Source organism: Larus michahellis, chromosome 7, assembly GCF_964199755.1.
Source record: "Larus michahellis chromosome 7, bLarMic1.1, whole genome shotgun sequence".
Lineage (NCBI taxonomy): Eukaryota > Metazoa > Chordata > Aves > Charadriiformes > Laridae > Larus > Larus michahellis.
The window spans coordinates 34,910,869-34,931,070 of NC_133902.1; the positions used below are offsets into that span (position 1 = coordinate 34,910,869).

Below are 20,202 nucleotides of genomic sequence, written 5' to 3' on the forward strand. Positions count from 1 at the left end.
AATTTAGAGCCAAGATGTGTGTTTCTTATTGGAAGTGAAGCTTGCCAAGCACAGTAAAACTATTTCTTTTAATAAGTACTCAGACTTAAATGGAGCATTTTTCTTGTACACGTGAACATTTTGGTGTCGCGGCTTGGAATAGGGTAAGAAAGTGAAACTAGCAAAGTCCCAGCCTACACCGTAGAGTAAATTCATGCAGATGCGTGCCGCAGGATTCATTCAGGCTGGCTAAGTCTCAGTGCCATGTTGAAGAAGAATAAGCTGTGTGCTGTATTTTGTATATCCAGGTTTTATTCTAAAGGAAGTCAGAGTGCAACCTCAGAAGGCAGCTGCGATACGCTCCAGTAACTTCCCTAGCAGGGGCGATCACAGGATCAGTGCAGAAGAACAAACTACAGCTTTTCTTTCTATGTCCTGTGGACTCTGCCAAAGGGACAAAATTTATTTCACAGAGCTGAATGAGTTGTAAGACAAGTCACTTACTTGTTGCTAAATATTAAGTTATTCCATTGGTTTACTGTAGTGCCGTAAAACAGATAAGGAGAAACTTAACTGCATCTTTTTTAGATTGATGGTTATTTACAGTACCGAGTTGGTTGACTACACAAATCTGTGCTAAGCATTGCAGGATTTTAAATCTAATTCTTAATACTCTATTCTGAAAAAGCTTGCTTTGGTAAAGAAAGGTAAGTGCAATTTACCTTTTCTTTACTGAATAAGAAACAAAATCATACTGCATCAGCCCTTAGGTTCTTTAATCTTCAACCATTTGGGGATCTGTTCTGAATCACTGACCTATTCTATTGTTCCAACTTTAATGAAGATGGATTTTTTTTTTATTATTTTTTTTTCACCCCTAACCGATACATGTGACTAATCCAACTGTGATTTCAGTGTAAAAGTCCTTAGTTTAGAGGTCCTCTTCCCTAGTGAAACAGTAACTCATACAAGCTTATAAGTACTAGGACTTTGTATTGTGCGTAATTTAAACTGAGGCTATTCAGTCTTTCTGACTGTGTGACTAAGTCACCTCTTCACAGTCTCCATACTGCTGAAAGTCACAACGTGCACATCTACATACCACACACACCACAGAGTCAAAAGGCAGTGGAGCTCCAGAAGATACAGGCGATGCTGGCTTCACGGCGATTCTTCCACCTCTGTGCAGTAGGTGCTGGGGTTAGGTAAAGAGCATAGCTGAGTCCCAGGGTAACCTGGTGATGACAGCTCCAGCAGCCCCTGCCAGCTCCCTTCTTCCCACAGCCAGGGATTTGGATTATCCAGCAGCCCCCACACCAGAATAACCCTGCTGCTGGTCACCTGACGTAGCCATGGCACAGGAGCTGCATTTGACCTGCTCGCGAGCCACATGCAGCTCACGAACCACAGGTTGGTTACCCTGACTTAGGCATTAGCTCACTTACAAAATCTGTATTTCGTAGTTCTAATCCAGTTGCTGTTGTTCATATGGGCTGCACTGCATGTTTTCCAGTAGCGTATCAATCTCTAGTGTTGAATTGCATGACTGTTCTAGCATATAGTCTGTATGTCTCTTGTTTTAATTTTGTCTTTTTTGTTTTTCTTTTTATTCAGACAGGGGATTTGGCTTCTGTGCAATTAACAGGAACTCCAAATAGATGGGAGGTCTTGTCTGCGGCTCCTGCCACTATAAAGGATGAAGCTGGTAATATAGTACAGATTCCAGGTGCTGCCACGGTAACTTCAAGTGGGCAGTATGTCCTTCCTATTCAGAGTTTGCAAAATCAACAAATCTTTTCTGTTGCACCAGGATCAGATTCGTCGAATGGTACAGTGTCTAACGTACAATACCAAGTAATACCCCAGATCCAGACAGCGGATGGTCAGCAGGTTCAACTTGGCTTTGCAGCCTCTTCTGATAATAGCAGTATAAATCAAGAAACTGGTCAAATTCAGATCATTCCTGGCTCTAATCAAACCATCATTGCCTCTGGAACACCTTCAGCTAATATTCAGAATATCTTATCGCAGTCTGGTCAAGTCCAGGTTCAGGGAGTTGCGATTGGTGGTTCGTCTTTTCCTGGCCAAGCGCAAGTAGTTGCTAACGTCCCTCTTGGACTGCCAGGAAATATTACTTTTGTACCCATCAATAGCGTTGATTTAGATTCTCTGGGACTTGGCAGTGGTTCTCAAACCATGACAGCAGGCATTAATGCAGATGGGCACTTGATAAATACTGGACAGGCCATGGATAGTTCAGATACTTCTGAAAGGACTGGTGAGCAAGTTTCGCCTGAAATTACAGAAACCGCCACTGATAATGACTTATTTGTGCCAACATCATCTTCATCACAATTGCCCGTTACCATAGACAGTTCAAGTATATTGGAACAAAATGCAAACAACTTGACCACAACTAGTGGTCAAGTTCACAGTTCTGATCTTCAGGGAAATTACATCCAGACGTCAGTCTCTGATGACACGCAGGCTCAGAATATTCAGGTCTCCACAGCACAGCCAATTGTACAACACATACAGCTTCAAGAGTCTCAGCAGCCAACCAGTCAAGCCCAGATTGTACAAGGTATTGCGCAACAGACAATCCACGGTGTGCAAGCAAGTCAAAGTATATCTCAGCAGGCTCTTCAAAATCTTCAACTGCAGCTGAATCCTGGAACTTTTTTAATTCAGGCACAAACAGTGACCCCTTCTGGGCAGATAACCTGGCAGACATTTCAAGTGCAAGGAGTTCAGAACTTGCAGAACTTGCAAATTCAGAATGCACCTGGTCAACAAATAACTCTAACCCCTGTGCAGACTCTCACTCTTGGTCAAGTTGCAGCAGGTGGGGCGTTGACGTCGACTCCAGTTAGTCTAAGCACTGCTCAATTGCCAAATCTACAGACAGTTACAGTAAACTCTATAGATTCTGCTGGTATTCAGCTGCATCAAGGAGAAAATGCTGGCAGTCCCGCAGGTATTTATTTTACTCTTTTTGCAGAAAATTGTTTTTTATTGCGTGTGATTTGTTTGAATGGTGATAATCGTAACATTATTGTCTTGCTGCGGAAGCCTACAAAATACAGTGGGTTAGACATGGGGATGATAGATTTTATTTGATGCTACTATTCTATTAGAAACCGCTGTAATGGTAGAACATAGTGCCACCTCACGTCTTTTAGTATAGGCTCCTGTAACTCCCAACTGGTTATATTAGTTAACAGCACTTCTAATACAATGTTTATCAGTGCTTGTAAGTCTTAACCATGCGGAATATCTGCATAGTAAATTACGGAGGGGGAAATCTGGTTATCAACTACCACTCTTCTAAGACAGCAGTGTCATTAGCATACCCCATTTTTTCAAGTCTTGAATAGATGAAGTTTTCATGGAAAATCCAGATATTTCTGTTGATACAATTTTTTTTTTTCCCCTGAAAATTTGGAGACCCCCTGAGGTGCTGTTACTGATCTGCTGTGTTGTTAGATTTGTTTCCTACTGGTTTAATATCAGTGTAACTAGGATGTACAGAAATCATGTAAGCAGAGGTGAAACGAGCATGTAAATATCAAAATGGAGGCTGTGCTTAAGAACGTATGTGAATTTCCAGTGCTACTTATTTGCTATTTATGTTTCAGAATGTACAGTTGTTAATGACAAATTTCACAGTCTGTTTTATGTCTGTGAGCAGAGAAGAAAGGCAATTTTCTTGAAATAGGTATTTCTTAATGTGAGAAAAAATAAATATATATCATAGTATGGTTAGAGTTGGAAGGGATGTTTAGTTTTGGTAAATTTGATACAGTGCATTCCAAATTTCAGGGCGTAGCTACCTAAAAGAAAGAATAAGAGATGACTGAGGTTCAGCACATTTTGCTGTACCAGAAGCTGTTCAGTCTCATCACTGGGGAGTTGTACGCAGGCTGGTTTTGAGGGGCAGAGTGAGCAGTGGAGGTTATTTGGGAGGGAACTCTTGCACAAAGTAGCTTGGGAATTGCTGTTTTGCTATAATCATGTGATCCAGGGTTCTGGTTCATTAAGATACTGAAGCATAAATGTTTAAGCCAAACATAAATGTTTTGTATTTTATGCCTATTTAAGCATGTGAGAAGAATGCAATGTTAAGTGAAAAATGCCTAGAGAAGCTGGTGAATTTGGCTTGTTTCAAAAGCCACCTGATTATAATACTTATATAGTTACTGATATTGGTACATTCTATGTCAGGACGCTTGCTTTCCCTTTGGAATCTAAAATTTGAATTTAAAATAATAAGCTGGGATGTTTTTCTTTTTGTTTTGGAAATTACTTCTATGTTACGGGCTTATGAAGGCGAAGTTACCCAGGCTTAGGTAAGCCTGCTCTTTGTTGGCTTGTCGGCAACAGTACCAGAGAGATGAGTGTGCTGCTCACAGCATTTGCTCTGCTGGGTAATCTTGATTCTTAAATTTTCTATTTCGAGTGACCACTGAAAGTCTTGGTTTGTCTCTATCATACCTTGTTACCTATGAGGACAGTAGGTATAGACATTAATAACAAAACGCATGTATAGTGCATGATAATACAGCTAAACTCAGATGTCAGAATATCTCTCTCTTGAAAAAAGAGCCCTGTGGCTAATATGAAATACAATAACTTCTTTATTTTTGAGATTTATATTTGGTATAGGATCATGTAGCTAATGTTATTGCTTGTGGAGTAACATAGCAGAAACTTGAGAAGAAAGATAGAAAGGAAAAGGAGAGAGAAACCAAAAGAAAAGACACGTGAAAAAGAAGTTGAACCTGCTGTGTGTGTTAGTTTGTCTATTGATGGTCCTTGAGAGTGTTTTAATGGTGGTTCATAATAAAATGCGAAGGAGTTCTATCAAGCATTCCTTAAATGTGTTTTCCTGTGAGGAATTTCACATGGGAAGAGAGTAAATGGGTTATATGAAATGTGATTAAATAGGCAGAAGCAGTAGATGAATAGCAGAAACTATTGCCTGAAGTGAGTAGCTATAAACACCTGGTTATATTAGAGATAGGGTGGAGATTTATAGTGTCGTTTTTTTCTACTTGTCTAGGAATAGTAAATGGACTGGAAGGTATTAAAACTGCCATCCCCTAAATTTGGGGAAAATTTAATTGGTCCCTCCTTTATGTTACAAGACACTCACTTTTCTGAAGTAATGATCTATGTGAAACTCTTTCTAACTGACAGGATCAGACTGAATTATCTTGATTGACCTTCAGCATCTTTTACATACATGTCTGGTATTTTGTCCATATCGAAGTTGTCTGAGAGATAATCTTTTTCAGTGATGTTCCTCCCCTTCTTGTTTATAACCCCTTACAATATGGTATGGCACTCTTTTAGGTTGAGGAACAAATATGCAATTAAAAGCAGACAGTGAAATTGTAAAAAAAATCTTTGTAGTCAAAAATACATTGCTCTTTTGATCTGCAAATGAGGAAAACCAGTTTAGTTTTAAACTGAAAGAGGAAGGCATGTGGAAGGGACAGCAGAATGAGAGAAGTTAAAGCTAAAGGGTGAGAGGCTGCTTGATTCCTCTTTTCTGCAAACTACCAACAAGCTTTGAGGCAAGATAATGAAGGGTTTCCCTGTATTTTCTCCCCCCAGCCCGGATAATGCACTTCCTTCCATAACAAATACAGCCGGGCTTTATTTTCTGTTTTCATTTAGCAAAACTTTTCTACCTGCGGCAAAAATAAAAAGAACGTATTCCCAGTCTTGGTCCGCAGATGGTTGGTCGTTATCTGGAGTCCAAATAACATAGATTGCTCTGTTAGCCGTGTAGCTGTGAAAGCTGTGGGTTAGGTTTTAGATTTGGGTAGCTACAGCCCATCATGTGAGAGATGTTCTACCAAGCCTCACTTCCCAGGTAAGCAGCAGAGGACATCTTTGCTGCTCTCATGAGTGTGCGAGAGCAAAAAATGTCTTCACCAGGGTCCTACATTTTGTTTACATAATGGAAAGTAACCACAATTCTAATACAATGCTAATAACTTTGTCCAGTAAATGTACAGTTTTCTTTGAAAAATGTCCAGCAATTATGCCTCTGCCAAAATGTCTGCTTTACTAGGTGTATGTACACAAGAGACTTCCATTGCGCTGAATTTGTTCCGAAAAGTCTTGGCTGAGCTTGTTTTATCTTAGAATGTTTATTAGAGCTCATATTCCTCCTCGTTGTGCTTAGTGTTGTCTTGCAGCAAAGAAGGGAAGGGTATTGGTTAGTCGTAGCTGAAACTTTCTTCAGCGTTGCTTTTCAAAACAAAAAGCTGTATCAAATAGTATCTAAGTGTTAAACACTGGCAAAGAGATCTCTTTCTCTCCTGTGTTCTGGCTTCGGTCTTCTGGTCTTGAGAGGAAGTTAAACCTGAGAAAGTTCTCTAGTAGTCTGCTCCTTTTGTTGGCAGTTTGTAATAAAATACTGCATCGTGTGTAACAAAAAGAGCCATTACACGCACAGGTCACATTACTGCTCAGCAGCTTACCTGTTCAAGAAAGGTATTTATTCTTATTAGCATGTTTATAGATTTCTTCTTCAAACATTTCATATAAAGTAACATTCCTTTTGGAAAAATACAGGGTACTGAAATGTACCATCTTGGTTTTCATTTTTCTAATCCTGTAAGTTTTGTCAATTTGAAAGAATCTTAAAGTTACTGGATTTTTTTTCACCTAAAGCCATTGTCCAGACAAAGGAGACTTAAAAGTATTAATCAAAATCTAATTGTAATAGTGTCTCAGCTAATTTATTATTGTATTGATAATGTGTTGAGTCACACTTTTGGATTGTTTTTTTCCTGAAAAAAATCAATTTTACCAGGTCTTATCAGGGTTGCTTAACTTATTCTAAGATGCTGGATGCATCTTTTTTTTTTTTTTTTTTTTTAATATATATATACTTCATTTGACTATTCCAGTAGCATCTGAAGAAACCAGCAAGTGACCTGAAAGAACGCAGCATTGACTTGAGAAGGGACTTTGCTGCTTTATTAACCCAGACACAGTCAGGTGGAAGATTAATTTATTTCAGAAGGAAGAAACTACAGACAGTTTTCCAGGTTGATCTACAGTTGGAATGAAGTCAAAGGGATTCCTTTCAAGAGTTGACTTAACGTGCCACTACAAAACTGAGGTCTTTATTTCTACATCTTTCTTCCCAGCTGCTCCTCTGCAGGAGCATGCACAGCTACTTAGGGACTCATCTGCCTGCTGCCATTGAAGCTCACTGTCTCTCTTGCCTGTTGATCAACTTCTACCAGCTGATAGAGAGTGGGAGTGGTTAGCTATTTGTGGTGGGGACTTCATTCCATTCCTGCCAGAACGTGAAGTCTTTAGCATGCTGAAGTGATTTAGCTATTTGAATTTGGGCAAAAAATTGGCAGACAATTTTCAAGGTAAATAGTTGCCCAAGTGACAACTTTATCTTTCATCTGCTGGTATCTTGTGAGGCTTTGGTCTAACATCTGTTAGGTAAAACCGTCTAAACCTGCAAACAAACAAAATAAAAAATGGAGTATTTACAGTTGTACTTGCAGGGATGGTTGTTTTAATACTTCTGGTGAAGTAGTGCAAAATGCTGCTTACTTAAAGCATAGCTTTCTTCTGGCATCTAGAACTTTATAAAAAGTTTTGGCTGGTTTTCAGTATTACACAACTTAGTTTTTTCTCTTTCTTTTTAAGTTCCATTTTTTAACCTTATCAATTTTACTTTTAGTTATGCAGTTTTTCCATCTAAGGCGTTCTTTATACCAAACTTTTGAGAGAAGGGCATGTTGTGTCGTGATTTAGCCCCAGCTGGCAACTGAGCACCACGCAGCCACTCGTTCACTTCCCCCCACACCAGGATGGGAGAATGAGAAGGGTAAAAGTGAGAAAACTCGTGGGTTGAGATAAAGACAATTTAGTAAGAAAGCAAAAGCCATGCACACAAGCAAAGCAAAACAAGGAATTCATTCACTGCTTCCCATGGGCAGGCAGGTGTTCAGCCATCCCCAGGAGAGCAGGGCTCCATCCCACGTAAGGGTTACTTGGGAAGACAAATGCCATAAGTCTGAACATCCCCCCTTCTTTCTTCCTGCTCAGTTTTATATACTTTATGTACACTTTTATATGGTGTCTTGCCGTATGCTATAGAATATCCCTTTGGTCAGTTGGGGTCAGCTGTCCTGGCTGTGTCCCCTCCCAGCTTCTTTGGTGCTCCCCACCTTCTTGTTGGCAGACCAGTAGGAGAAGCTGAAAAGTCCTTGACTACTTAGCAACAACTAAAATATTAATATGTTATCAACATTATTCTCATCCTAAATCCAAAACGAAGCACTATACCAGCTGGTAATATGAAAATTAACTCTATCTCAGCCAAAGCTTGGACAATGGTGGTGTTATGAAATTGAATTTTCAAAAGTCATATGAAATGCAGGAAGTAAATCGAAGCAATGATGTTAAGTAAATATTTTCACCTGACAACGTGTGCTCTGGGCTATCCCACAACATTTGAGGCATTTAGTTTTCGTGTTGTAAAGTCAAAAAAGTTAAAAAAAATTTCCCTGCTGTTTTATTTTTTATATGAAAAATAAAATTGGGAACTCTGACAAATTGAAGTTAGTGCAGGAATTAGAGCTATTTATGTATTTATGTGAAAATAGCTCGCTTTCAACATGCTTAAATTACATTCCTTATTTTCTCATAATTTTCAAAGGAAATTAATAAATTGTGTAAGAATTAGACTATCATGCTTGTATGTGTTTCCTGATCTTCCTTGTGACAGCATATAGTAAATTACCTCACTTCAAGTATAAGAAAGTTTGCATAACTTCAGTTAGTCTGATTTTTTTTTTTTTCTTAATGCAGTATCTACTGCTGTGGAGTAGATTTGCATTTTTTTCTTCAAATTCTTGAAAAGATTGAATCGTTGCATCCTTCCTCTGTACTTCATGTGCTTCTCTGTGTTCCAGAACAGCTCAGAGTGCGGCCCATGGTGGTGAGGTGAAACTTCGTTGTAGGTGTCTTATTCTTGAGTGAATATTCTGTCATGAATGCTGAGTGTCCGGTGATGTAACTTAGATTTTCAAGGTTAAGGAGGTTAGCCTGAGTTATCTTAGGCTCAGATATCCTCAGGGTGTTCACAAAAGAATATATTACCCAGTTGCAGGTACTCATTCCTTTTTCATTTTTCAAATACCCTTTTTACAAGGTACTCCTGAAGCAAAAGGAGAACTGTCTTGCACCTGTGGGGATGTATGGCAAGTATCCATGAAGTGAAAGAGGCAAGGGATTTTATTTCCAGTACTGCTTCAACTTAAAAAGAAGGCTGGAAACTCATCTTCTCTCTTTTTGCAGTCTCAGCACTTCAGGTCCATTGTTTCAGGTTCTGTGCAGTTTTCTTGCCTTTTGAACCTCCTGGCAGGATCACATACTTTGGTTCTGATCTCTCAAGCTAACTTGTCGGTGCATCTGGCTCATAAAAAGCATCTGAAGTTTCTACCAAGGACCATGGCGGTCTTTTCATAATGCCAGGAGTGCTCACCAGGATCCTGGTTGTGATTACTCTCTTGAAGATAAGGCTGGGTTGTAGATGGGTCGGTCGTCTTTCACTGCTTGTAGAAGACACATTTTTTCAAAAGGTAGTAGTTTTTAAGGACAAAAGGGGGGAAATGTCAGTGATGTCCTCATTATTTATCATACAGAAATGATAGTTCTCAATCTGCATTCAAACTTCATTCCATATATTAATGGCATTATAATTAATCCATGTATTCCGTGTGTGCTTTGTACTTCATTTTTCTTAATCAAAATGTTTTACTGTATCCTAATAAGTCACTTGCTGTGCAGAACTCTCAAGTATATTATATCAGCAATGGTGTCATCATTGATTTAAAAAAAAAATTACTTTTGAATCTAATTGTTCCCATAATCCCATTTTGAGTGGCATTAAATCTTTCTGTGTTTCTTTGAGTCTTTGTTTACCCTTTTTCAGTGTTATCACAGTGGTAGCTTTTTTCTAACCCACTGGAGCATTCATATGGTCCCAGGCTTGCAACGTTAAAACTGCAGAGAGCTCTTCAGCTTTCTCTTAAAATTATTGAATGAAAATGATCCTAATCTGTTGATTTATTAAGTGTTTAATTCAGTAGCTTTTTTTACATCTTCCTGACTTACTGTCAGTGGGAAGCTTTTCATTCTCATATAGCGATAGGACCATTATTTGGTTTTATCTAAATACAGAACAGAAATACTTATTGAACAGTTCTGCCTTCCTGAATTACTGCTGTCAATTCTGTTGTTTGACCCTAGCAGCAGTCAAATACTCTTTTACGTAGGAATACTTAACCCAGCTGGTCACAGAATTCTCTGTGTCCTCCTGCTTTCGTTACCTATTTCTGCAGTTCCTGGCTGCTTCTGTCTACATCAAGCATGATCAACTCTTCTTCCCCGTTTCTAGTTACCCCCTCTTATATTTTCAACTACGGGAGAAAAGGAAAAAAAAAAGGGCATGCTGCAGCAGGCATTACTGTCCATAAGAATCCAAACTTTTGAGAATTTGTAGACAGCACATCTCAAAGAACTGCAGTTACTGTAGGGTAAGTAACTGTTCTTTGATGCATAATGTGTGTTGTGGTAGTACTGACTTAAGTACTTTCATTATTCCAATTTTTAAGTAATCGGCTTAGAATAATGCATAGGATCATTTGGAAATACAGCATGTGGCATTTCTTGCAAGAAAAAAAATATCTGTAGCTCTATTTTTAATCATTTTGCTGGTACTGCTTCAGCACTGTGAAGTCCTGCTCTCAGACTTGTACACAGCCGTTGTTTTCCTCAAACTTAAAATCTGATTTGGAACTATTGAAACTAGGTGACAGTCTTTCTCCTGAGTTGATGTTCACAGGTATTTCAAGATGATGTTCTGTAGTGTATCTTCTGTTGCCTTGTAGTTTATTACATAATAAAAATGCCTAAATTCACACGTGAGTTTTGTGGGGCAAATCAGAGTAGAAATCATTAACCTGGTTGAGTTTCCTGTCTGAAAGACTTGCACAGCTGACCAACTAGTAGGGAGAGTTTAATTTAGATAGTTTAGTTTAGATGGGAATGAACAAGGGCAGTATGTAAGAAATTTTAACATCTTTATTAAAGCTTCCTCACATCCAGAGATTAAGGCAAAATGAGTCAGGATACTTCAGGGAATGTGGGTTGCCCTGTAGAGAAAACTGAGAACGGAATTAACAAGAGAAGGTGGAAAGGAGATGGGAATTCACATCTGTTTTCTTGGGAGGGGTGGGAATGGAAGCATCTATTTGCAAAAATAAATTAATGGTCATGACTGATTATAAGACGTTGAAACTGCAGCCGGTCAGTTTGTGGTGCTGTGAGGAAATCGGTGTGAAGGTACGTGCAGTGCTGCTGCAAATCAGTTTTCAGTTGGAAAGACCGTATTTCTGCTTTTCAGATCAGGAACTTGTAAAGCTTAGCTGAGTTAAAAGGCAGGGTGGCTTTAAGCATCTAGGACAGGCAGCCAAACTAGAAGCCCCCGGTTTGTGCATTCTGTAGAGGCAGGTACATCAAAAAATTAAAGAGGTGGTGTAGTCCTCAAATGAAGCATTTTTGCACTGCATCCTCCTCCCTTCTCACTTTATCCCTTTTTCTATGGCTGTTGGGTAAACTAATAACTTTTCTCATAGATAAAGAAAACAGCATTTTCTTAATAGACCAAGACAGAACGTGAAGCTTAACTGATGCGTTCATCTGAAGCATGGTGAAGTAGGTAAATGAGCTGGCTGTATCAGTGGTCGGCAGTAATTCGCTCCATGTTATAGTTGAAATGTGCTCAAGAATAGTTTAAGCTGCCTTTACATCTGCATAGTTTCATCCTGTCGGTTTAGTTTTTCTTCTCTGAAGCGCTTTGAACAAATCTCTTAGTTATTGTTTTTATTTGCCAAATACACTTAAACTTTTTCCATATTGTAGCCAGTTTTGGGCTTTCTGTGACTCTGAAATACTACTACCTTTGGAACAAAATTGTACACCAAGATCCCAATTTCCATCCTTTACAGGAAAGCAAAACCTACAACAAATCTAGCACACTAGATACCAAGAAGGACTTGACCAGAATATATGGTTTTCAGAATCTGTAGACAGTTTGAAACAGTATCTTAGTCTAAATTTCCCCTTCTTACTTACCTTGTACTAGATCTTGAACTTAATTAAGGGCATATAGAAATTCAAAAGCATGGAAATAAAATAGTAGTAAAGAATACGTAACCCACATATAGCCTGGGTTTAATTGGTAGGAAACAAAAGTTGCCTTAAATTTACCAGGGTTTGCATTGGCTCGTCATGACTTCAGGGATTATGTAAATTTTTTTAGGCCCAATTTTTTTGCAGAGTATGTGTAAAACCTAGTATTCTGTCAGTTGAGACTGAATTAGAATGGAGCGTGTCCAGACAAACACCAAGGGAGAAATGCGGAGTTGTTGCTATCTATATGAATTTGCATAATCTCCAGTTCCATTGCATTGGAGAAGACTTCTTATCTTTTGCTCTTCTCCACGGTTTGCCCCTTCTACTCCTTCATTTTCTTACTGTTGTCTAAAGTACAGTGGTACCCCCTCCTCCCCCCAAAAATAGTGATGGAAATTTCCCTCATCTCTTGCTATAACGTAAAACCTACTTGGAGGGCAGCAGCCTCGTTGGCTCGAAGGACCTTATTAAGGCAGTCAGATTCACTGTGGGATTTGACACAATCCACGCTCCGCTGTACTCCATCTCCTGGAGAGGCTAGGTAAACACTTCATCTTTTGATATTTATTTTAATTTTGTTTTATTTAAAGTATAATCAAGATAGTTAAGTATTTAAAAGTCCCATCTGTAAATTGCCAGTTTACGTTGTACTTTTCTGTGTGCCTGGAGTAGAAGATAGTCCTTCAGAAGCATACCTAAAGCAATAGTTATACTTTTTGCCTTACCAAGATAACCAGAAAAAACAGTACTACTTTGACTTCATTTCAGTTTTGCATTTTTTAATAATACTATAAAGTATTGTATGTCTATGCAAATTGTTATTTTCTCCAGTGTCCTCAACTTTTAGGAGTGTTTTGTCTGTCCCTCTTTTTTTGTCCAAATAATTTTCTCATTTATGCCTCCACCATTATAAAACTATTACGAGCCTTTGTGCTACTGCAGTGACGGTGGTAATTGGGAGGGACTGGGAGTAGAGAGATACTCTAAAAGTGAAAGGAACTGACGATGAAAGTTTGTGAACAACATTACATGAGTTGAAGGTAGAAAATCCTGGATACTGGCATGCAGTAATAGACAATTCTGGACATGTTTCTGTTGTTAGGTGTATCTCTGTTATTAGAGTGTGAGCTTGGGGTGTCAATAAAACAGGAGAGATCATATGTTATACAGAATGTTCGACTTCAGTAGTGGAGTAGGGTCTTGGGAGCCCTGATCCATTATCTGATTTGATCCATTCATCTTTGCTAGGACCTGTTGATATCTCTTTTGAAGTCTGTGTGTGCAGGGCTAACTGGATTCGGCTACTGACTTGACAGTAAACTCACCATATGCTAGTGTCTAATGGTAGTAAGATAATAATGAAATTATCTTCTTAATACAGTGTTTTATTTTATTATCAATCCTTTAATTCTTATTTTAAATAAAACCAGCATTTATACAATGTACGTTTGGTGGAACATTTGATTGGTAAAAGAATTTTGAGTATGGTGTGCAACATACTCAGTTCTAAAGAACCGCTTGGAGGCTTGAATTGGCCCATGCTGGCAGCCTTGCCACTTTGCTGCATTTAAATTCCTACTATGTGCCCAGATGCATAAATCAGGCTTTTTGCCTTTTTCTAAAGTTGCTGTAAGTGAATGTATTAGTACACTTAATAGTATCCAATTTGAAAAATCAATTCTATAAACTCTTTGTATGTCATGTAGTGGTTTAATCTTTGCTTATGTAAAATGAATTTTATAGATAATATATTTATACAAATTATTACATATAATGATTTCATAGGTGAGTCTCGGAAAATGACTTAATTTGGTAGGAAAGATAATGTGGTGGTAATGCAGAAGACTGGAAGTCACCACAGAGGTTTTCTAGTCTTCACGTGGAATATACTTGTTATGTTGCTGTCTGAAATTGTGACTTTCATATGGTAGCAGCGAAGCTGAGTGCGCAGGTGATTTTGGACGGTGCAAAAGCTCCCCACAGTAGTTCTGCTGGGGGTTACCACATGTGTAGAGAGTCAGCAAAATGAGTCTGCTGGCTCCTGGATTCCCACAGCTCAGAGCCGGCCCTATTCGTGCAAGCTTGATTTCTAGCATTGACTTTTGCAGCCAAACCAGACAAATAGTCTAGACTTCCCTGTTGCTGACCTGGAATTCTCTTCCCAATGCAGCGATTTCCTAGAGAATTATTTTAACTTTAGATACAGTTTTGTAGTTTACAGCCCAGTCCCACGAATGGTTTTACGTGTGCAGCTAAAAGGAAGGGAATCCGTGATGTTGGAAGACTGGCCTGAGACGTTATTAGCACTGAGCAAATTTTTGTGTGTAGCTACATCCTTTGTCTCTAAACAGAGGAATTCTGGAGAGATTCATAAGGTAGACCAGGTAACTGTTACTTTTTACATGTTTTATCATTAATTTCTTTCCTGATCTTTACTGGGACAGGATGGTGTTTATGATCTGACCCAGCACAGTCTTTCTTATATTTTATCATGCGATCTGAGCAGCTTTGTCTTCATTATATGGATGATGGCTGATACACTGAGTCCCAGAAAGAATTAAAAATGGCTCAGTTAAGGTTTCGGTGTTTGAGTGGGGTTTGAGTTAAGGATAAAAACCTACATGATAACTGAGTTTGTTCTGCAGAGAAAGCAGTCTCTTAAATACATCAGAAAGACACACAGCTTTCAGTTTGAAGCTTCAACAAAGGAACTTTGTGCTAGTGGCTAATCATTTTCACTGAAAAAAATACAAAGTAAACTGCTGAACTAAAGAAGGGGCTGGGTTTCAGCTTTCTAAAATGATATAAAGAAACTCTCCTTTTGAAATCCAGACTTACAGACTTTCAGCCTATTGGGAATCCAGAATAGTGTCTGAGGGGAAAAATGTCCCTATTAAAATGTAAATTTGTTAAAATAGCTGTTGTTTCACAGCGTACTATGATGTTGTATTTAGGTTTTGGATTAGATTGAAAGAATGCCCTGTAGGGAGAGGGCACATATACTTGCAAATGTCCATCCAATGAGGATAACTTAAAAGGCTTTTCTGCAGCCATGAAGGATCCATGAAGGTGGTGTGTTGCTTACCTCTCTCTAATGCTGAATAACATTCTTCTCTAAATGTTTTCTTCTCTATGTATAGTGGAAAAGGCATAAATCTGGGGTGAGAAGAGAAAAATGGAACAAGGGTGTGAATTTTTTTTTGTTTTCCTTAGATATCTTGGTCTTTCTTAGGTCAAAATCTTTTATTTAATTGATTTATCATATTACTTTATATATTACTGTGCATACTGAAAACTTCTGAAGATCATTGAGAAGGGCTGCTTCTACTACATGTCACACTAATTGAGAAATCCTGTGGAAACATAAATGGCTACTCGGGATCATTTGAAATGCATTTATGTTCTTTTTTCAACCTCTGTCCCACCTCTTGTTCCTCATTTTTTTTCCCAAGTTTCAAGCAAGCAAAATCCTCCTGGTGCCAGCATTCCCTACCAAGAACAGTTCAAACTTAAACTTTAATACTTCGTTATAGCTTGTCTTCGACTTTGAAATGTATAGTAAGATAAACTTTTAAAATACATTACAGGTTACAAGGGCACAGAAGCAATGTCAGTATGCACTAAAGGATGTTGACTTTTGACTGACATAGTGCTCTCAACAGTAAAAAGATTTGATCATTATCTCTATTATCTCATCCTTCTCTCTATTTAATGGGCCGCTTATGGATCTGTGTTTGTTCTTTTCCTCAGATATTAGGATTAAAGAAGAGGAGCCTGATCCAGAAGAGTGGCAGCTCAGTGGTGATTCTACACTGAATACCAATGATCTAACACATTTGAGAGTACAAGTGGTAGATGAGGAAGGGGACCAACCACATCAAGAGGGAAAAAGACTGCGACGAGTAGCTTGCACATGTCCCAACTGCAAAGAAGGTGGTGGAAGGTACGTAATGTTCAGTGTCATATAATGTGCGTAATGATGAAAACAAATAATGAGTGAGGGGAAAAAAGGAGCCTTCGTTAATGGCAGTTGTCTGCAGTGAGAGAAAAACGAGAAAAAAAAAAAGAAAAAGCTTATGCAATAAAGGACTGCCACCTTTACATCTGTGTTTGCAGATGGATGGGCAGATTATTCCATCCTCTCTGAGTTACTCTATTGAGATTAATTGGAAAAATCTGGGGTTAGATGCCACCTAGTACAAGTGAGGGGAATAGAACGTTGCCCTAAATAATATGAAAATGAAATATTTTGGAATATGCACATCCGTGATTGGCTTCCTATCATATGTCAAGGACTTGATTAAATCCTGTGTTCCCGCATTTCCTCACTGATTGAGCATTTTTTTCCCACAGTTTGATTGCTTTAGAGTGTTATAAAAATACAGTTATGCTGGTTTTCTTATTCACTGGTTTCCTAAGAAAAACAAGGTTTGTATACTAACTTTAAATACCAAATTTTGAATTGACTGATTGTTTTCAGTTGAAGTTAGTGGAGATGTGCCTAACAAAGAGGTACAAAGTTACAATTCGTATAAAGCTTCAGGGCTGCATAGGAAGCCATGTTTTATTATTTTACATCTCATAAAAATATTCTTCAGCTTTTTGTTATTATAAAGATTTTATTCTATTCCAAAACACTTCCTTTAAAACATCTCGATTATGGATATAAGAGAGAAAGTGGGGATAATAGGCTGCCTTTTACAAGTGAAAATATTTAGTTGTCTTTGTGCTTCATATAGTTGTGGGGGGGCTTCTTTCCAGTACACTAAAATTTGTCCATTTTGATAATAGTTTCTTTCTAAAATGGAAGTTTTGTTTAGTTGAAAACTATAGTGTAAATTACTGAGTCTCTTTAAAGAATATGCCAGTGTCCTATGGCTCTGAAATGTCTAAGAGTACTGACTGAATATATGTTTATCGTCAAGTCTCCTGTGGTTTTTTTGCTGTATGTTCTAGATGCCTTCTTTGCAAGCATGGTGAGGTAACATCTTAGGCAGCTATGCTGAGTAAATATAGTTTAAGACAGAAACACTTTCATACATCTACATCACAACTGAAGCTAGTGATAATATCCGCAGTTGAGGTTATATAGTATCTTTGTCCATCAGCTTCCTCTTGTTAAATTTTTATGTGTAGTTCACTGAAACCTGGCAAGACATTTCTAAGTTCTTGGTGAACCTTGGCTCTGCCATGAAGATCTGCCCAAAGCACGCCCAGGCTTGAGATTTGCTTCAGTCTTGGACTAAAAAATGTGATTTGTGCTGTCTGTATACTCTTAGGAAACAGAGAGATTTTACGTGTTCCATCTTCTCGTTATCTATTTTAAACTACAGTGACTTTAATTTAAAGACATCTTTACTTTAAAATCCTCTTCCTCATAAGTGGAGTTGATGTAATACCAAATGTTAAAGTCAAAGCACAAGAGAGAATCTTTTTGAGAGATGGTTTTGGTGAAGTCTGGAGAAGGATGTAGTCTGACTGAAACTCAGATATGGGAATTTGTGAAGGAGTTGAGATAAGAGCTAGGACAGAGTTTAGATAGGTGAGAATCTGAAACCCACTGTAAAGAAAGGACTGGACACATCAGATGTACAAACTAAGTAGGAAAAGTAGGACAGGAAGTCAGGATGTGAGAAGAATTAGGAATGGAACAGAAGCAGAATAATGAAGGAGACAATGGTGGGGAAACAGAAAAGAGTGAAAGTGACTGCAGTTGCTAGAGCAACTTTCCCACCAGAATGTAGAATTTGTTCAGAGTCCAGCAAAAAGGAGTAAGCCCACTTGGAAGAATATTTTCCTTCTCCCTCTGGTACATGTTGATCATGTTCCATAGCTGCTACAGTTACTTGTTTATCTCTAGTGCTGTAATTCTGAGTTTTGATTTGTCTTTCAACTCTGCTGATGACTTGTAGAATTTCAGATAATAGGACGCTTGCTTTTATAAATTTCTTCAGAGAGCATTGGCAATTCTTAAAATGATGGTAAGGTTGCGAAGCTGAAAACTTGGAAGTTGGCAAATACGGAAGTTAAGATATCCCGGGCAACTTTAATTTAATCCCTTGTGCATATGCATTATTATTTGGTTTCTAATTACATGACTGCATACTAATTTTTTTTCATGTGACCCCAGTGCCATTCAGTGGATGGGATGGATGATGCACAGGGAGTGAATCAGGGCTGGGTAATGACTGGCATCTGCTTCACTTATTGCAAAAATTGGAAGGCATTTAGGGAATAAGATACAGGACTGCAGCAACAGGGCTCTGAAGTTTTGGAGGTGTTTGTGCTCCAAACTTGTTATCCACCCCACCTCTTCTACTGCAGGAGTACTGAGTTCATTCCTGTAAATAAGTCGATTGACCTGAATTGTGAGCATCTACAGTATTATAAGAAAATATGCTTCTGTTATATTGAACTTGACACTTCAAGCTGGTGGGTGTTGGACAATTTTGGCTTAATCTCTTTCTACCTCATATGTGGATGTATGAAATGACTGTACTAGTTCAAGTTCAGTACACAGGAGTGTTGCAAGATCATAAATTCATTAATATTTGTGAATTGCTTAGACACTGTGAGTGTTGTGAGTGCCCATGATGGAGGAAAAAAAACCCTGGGGAAATTAATAATTCTGTATTTAAGATAGTACTTAAATAATATGTAACTAGTAAGACAAGAAAAGCCACCCCCGATATCAATACAGGCTGGGGGATGAAGGCATTCAGAGCAGCCCTGCTGAGAAGGACTTGAGAGTACTGGTGGGTGAAAAGCTGGACGTGGGTTGACAATGTGCACTCGCAGCCCAGAGGCCAACCATATCCTGGGCTGCATCAAAACAAGCATGGCCAGCAGGGTGAGGGAGGTGATTGTGCCTGTCTACTCTGCTCTTGTGGGACCCCACTGGGAGTACTGCACCCAGATCTGGAGCCATCAGCACAGGAAAGACATGGACCTGTTGGAGTGGGTCCAGAGGAGGGCCGTGAAGATGATCAGAGGGCTGGAGCACCTCTGCTGTGAGGACAGGCTGAGAGAGCTGGGGTTGTTCAGCCTGGAGAAGAGAAGGCTCCAGGGAGACCTTATTGCAGCCTTTCAGTCCTTAAAGGGGGCTTATAAGAAAGATGGGCACAAACTTTTTAGCAGGTTCTGTTGCGATAGGACAAGGGGTAATGGTTTTAAACTAAAAGAGGGTAGATTTAGACTAGATATAAGGAAGAAATTTTTTACGCTGAGGGTGGTGAAACATTGGAAACAACTCATAGGTTGCCCAGAGAGGTGGTAGATGCCCCATCCCTGGAAACATTCAAGGTCAGGTTGGACAGGGCTCTGAGCAACCTCATCTAGTTGAAGATGTCCCTGCTTATGGCAGGGGAGGTTGGACTAAGTGACCTTTAAAGGTCCCTTCCAACCCAAACTATTCTATGAAAAATGCATTAAATCAGTATGAAAAAACTGAATAGCATTTCACTTGTGAAGTACATGCCTTCACATATGCAGACGTCATCATAATTTCATCTTTTGTGTAGCCTTAGTTTTGGCATTTCTAGTCTTTTCTGTTTTCTGGATGCGCAGGGGAGTTGAGGGGTTCCTTTGTTTTTTTGTTGGTTTTCTGTTGGGCTTTTTGGCTCTCGATACAGAATTAGACTACATTGCAGTCTTCAAAGGATTTCTATTTGTACCAGTCCTGTGAAGTAGGAAGCCCCTATTATCTTTACCTTACTTGGCAGGGGGGAAGGTGGGAAAGGAAGAAGATCACGTATTTGATGTGTAAATTAAAACCTTATAGCCTCAAGCTTATATAGTAAATTGGGGGATACGCAAGCAGAGAGAGAGAGATGTACCTCAAAGGATGACTCTGATCCCAAACAGACTGTATTAGGCTGTCTGAAGTTAGATGGAAGGTTCACCCTTCTCTCAGTTACATCTGGAGATTTCTCCCTCCTCTTGATTACATCTGGAATTACATTGAGATGTAACTACTTC

At 38.8% G+C, this 20,202-nt stretch overlaps 1 protein-coding gene across 2 annotated transcripts in view; it reads left to right on the top strand.

Annotated features, from left to right (window-relative positions):
• Positions 1–20,202, top strand: part of SP3 (Sp3 transcription factor) — a 37,401-nt gene that overhangs the window by 9,815 nt on the left and 7,384 nt on the right. The window contains exons 4-6 of one of the 2 annotated variants that reach the window (XM_074595040.1): positions 1,594–1,684; positions 1,790–2,956; positions 15,976–16,168. In XM_074595040.1, coding sequence (XP_074451141.1) covers positions 1,594–1,684; positions 1,790–2,956; positions 15,976–16,168 — 1,451 coding nt within the window. Of the gene's footprint in view, positions 1–1,593; positions 2,957–15,975; positions 16,169–20,202 lie in introns of both variants that reach the window. The other variant, XM_074595039.1, reaches the window with a different exon arrangement.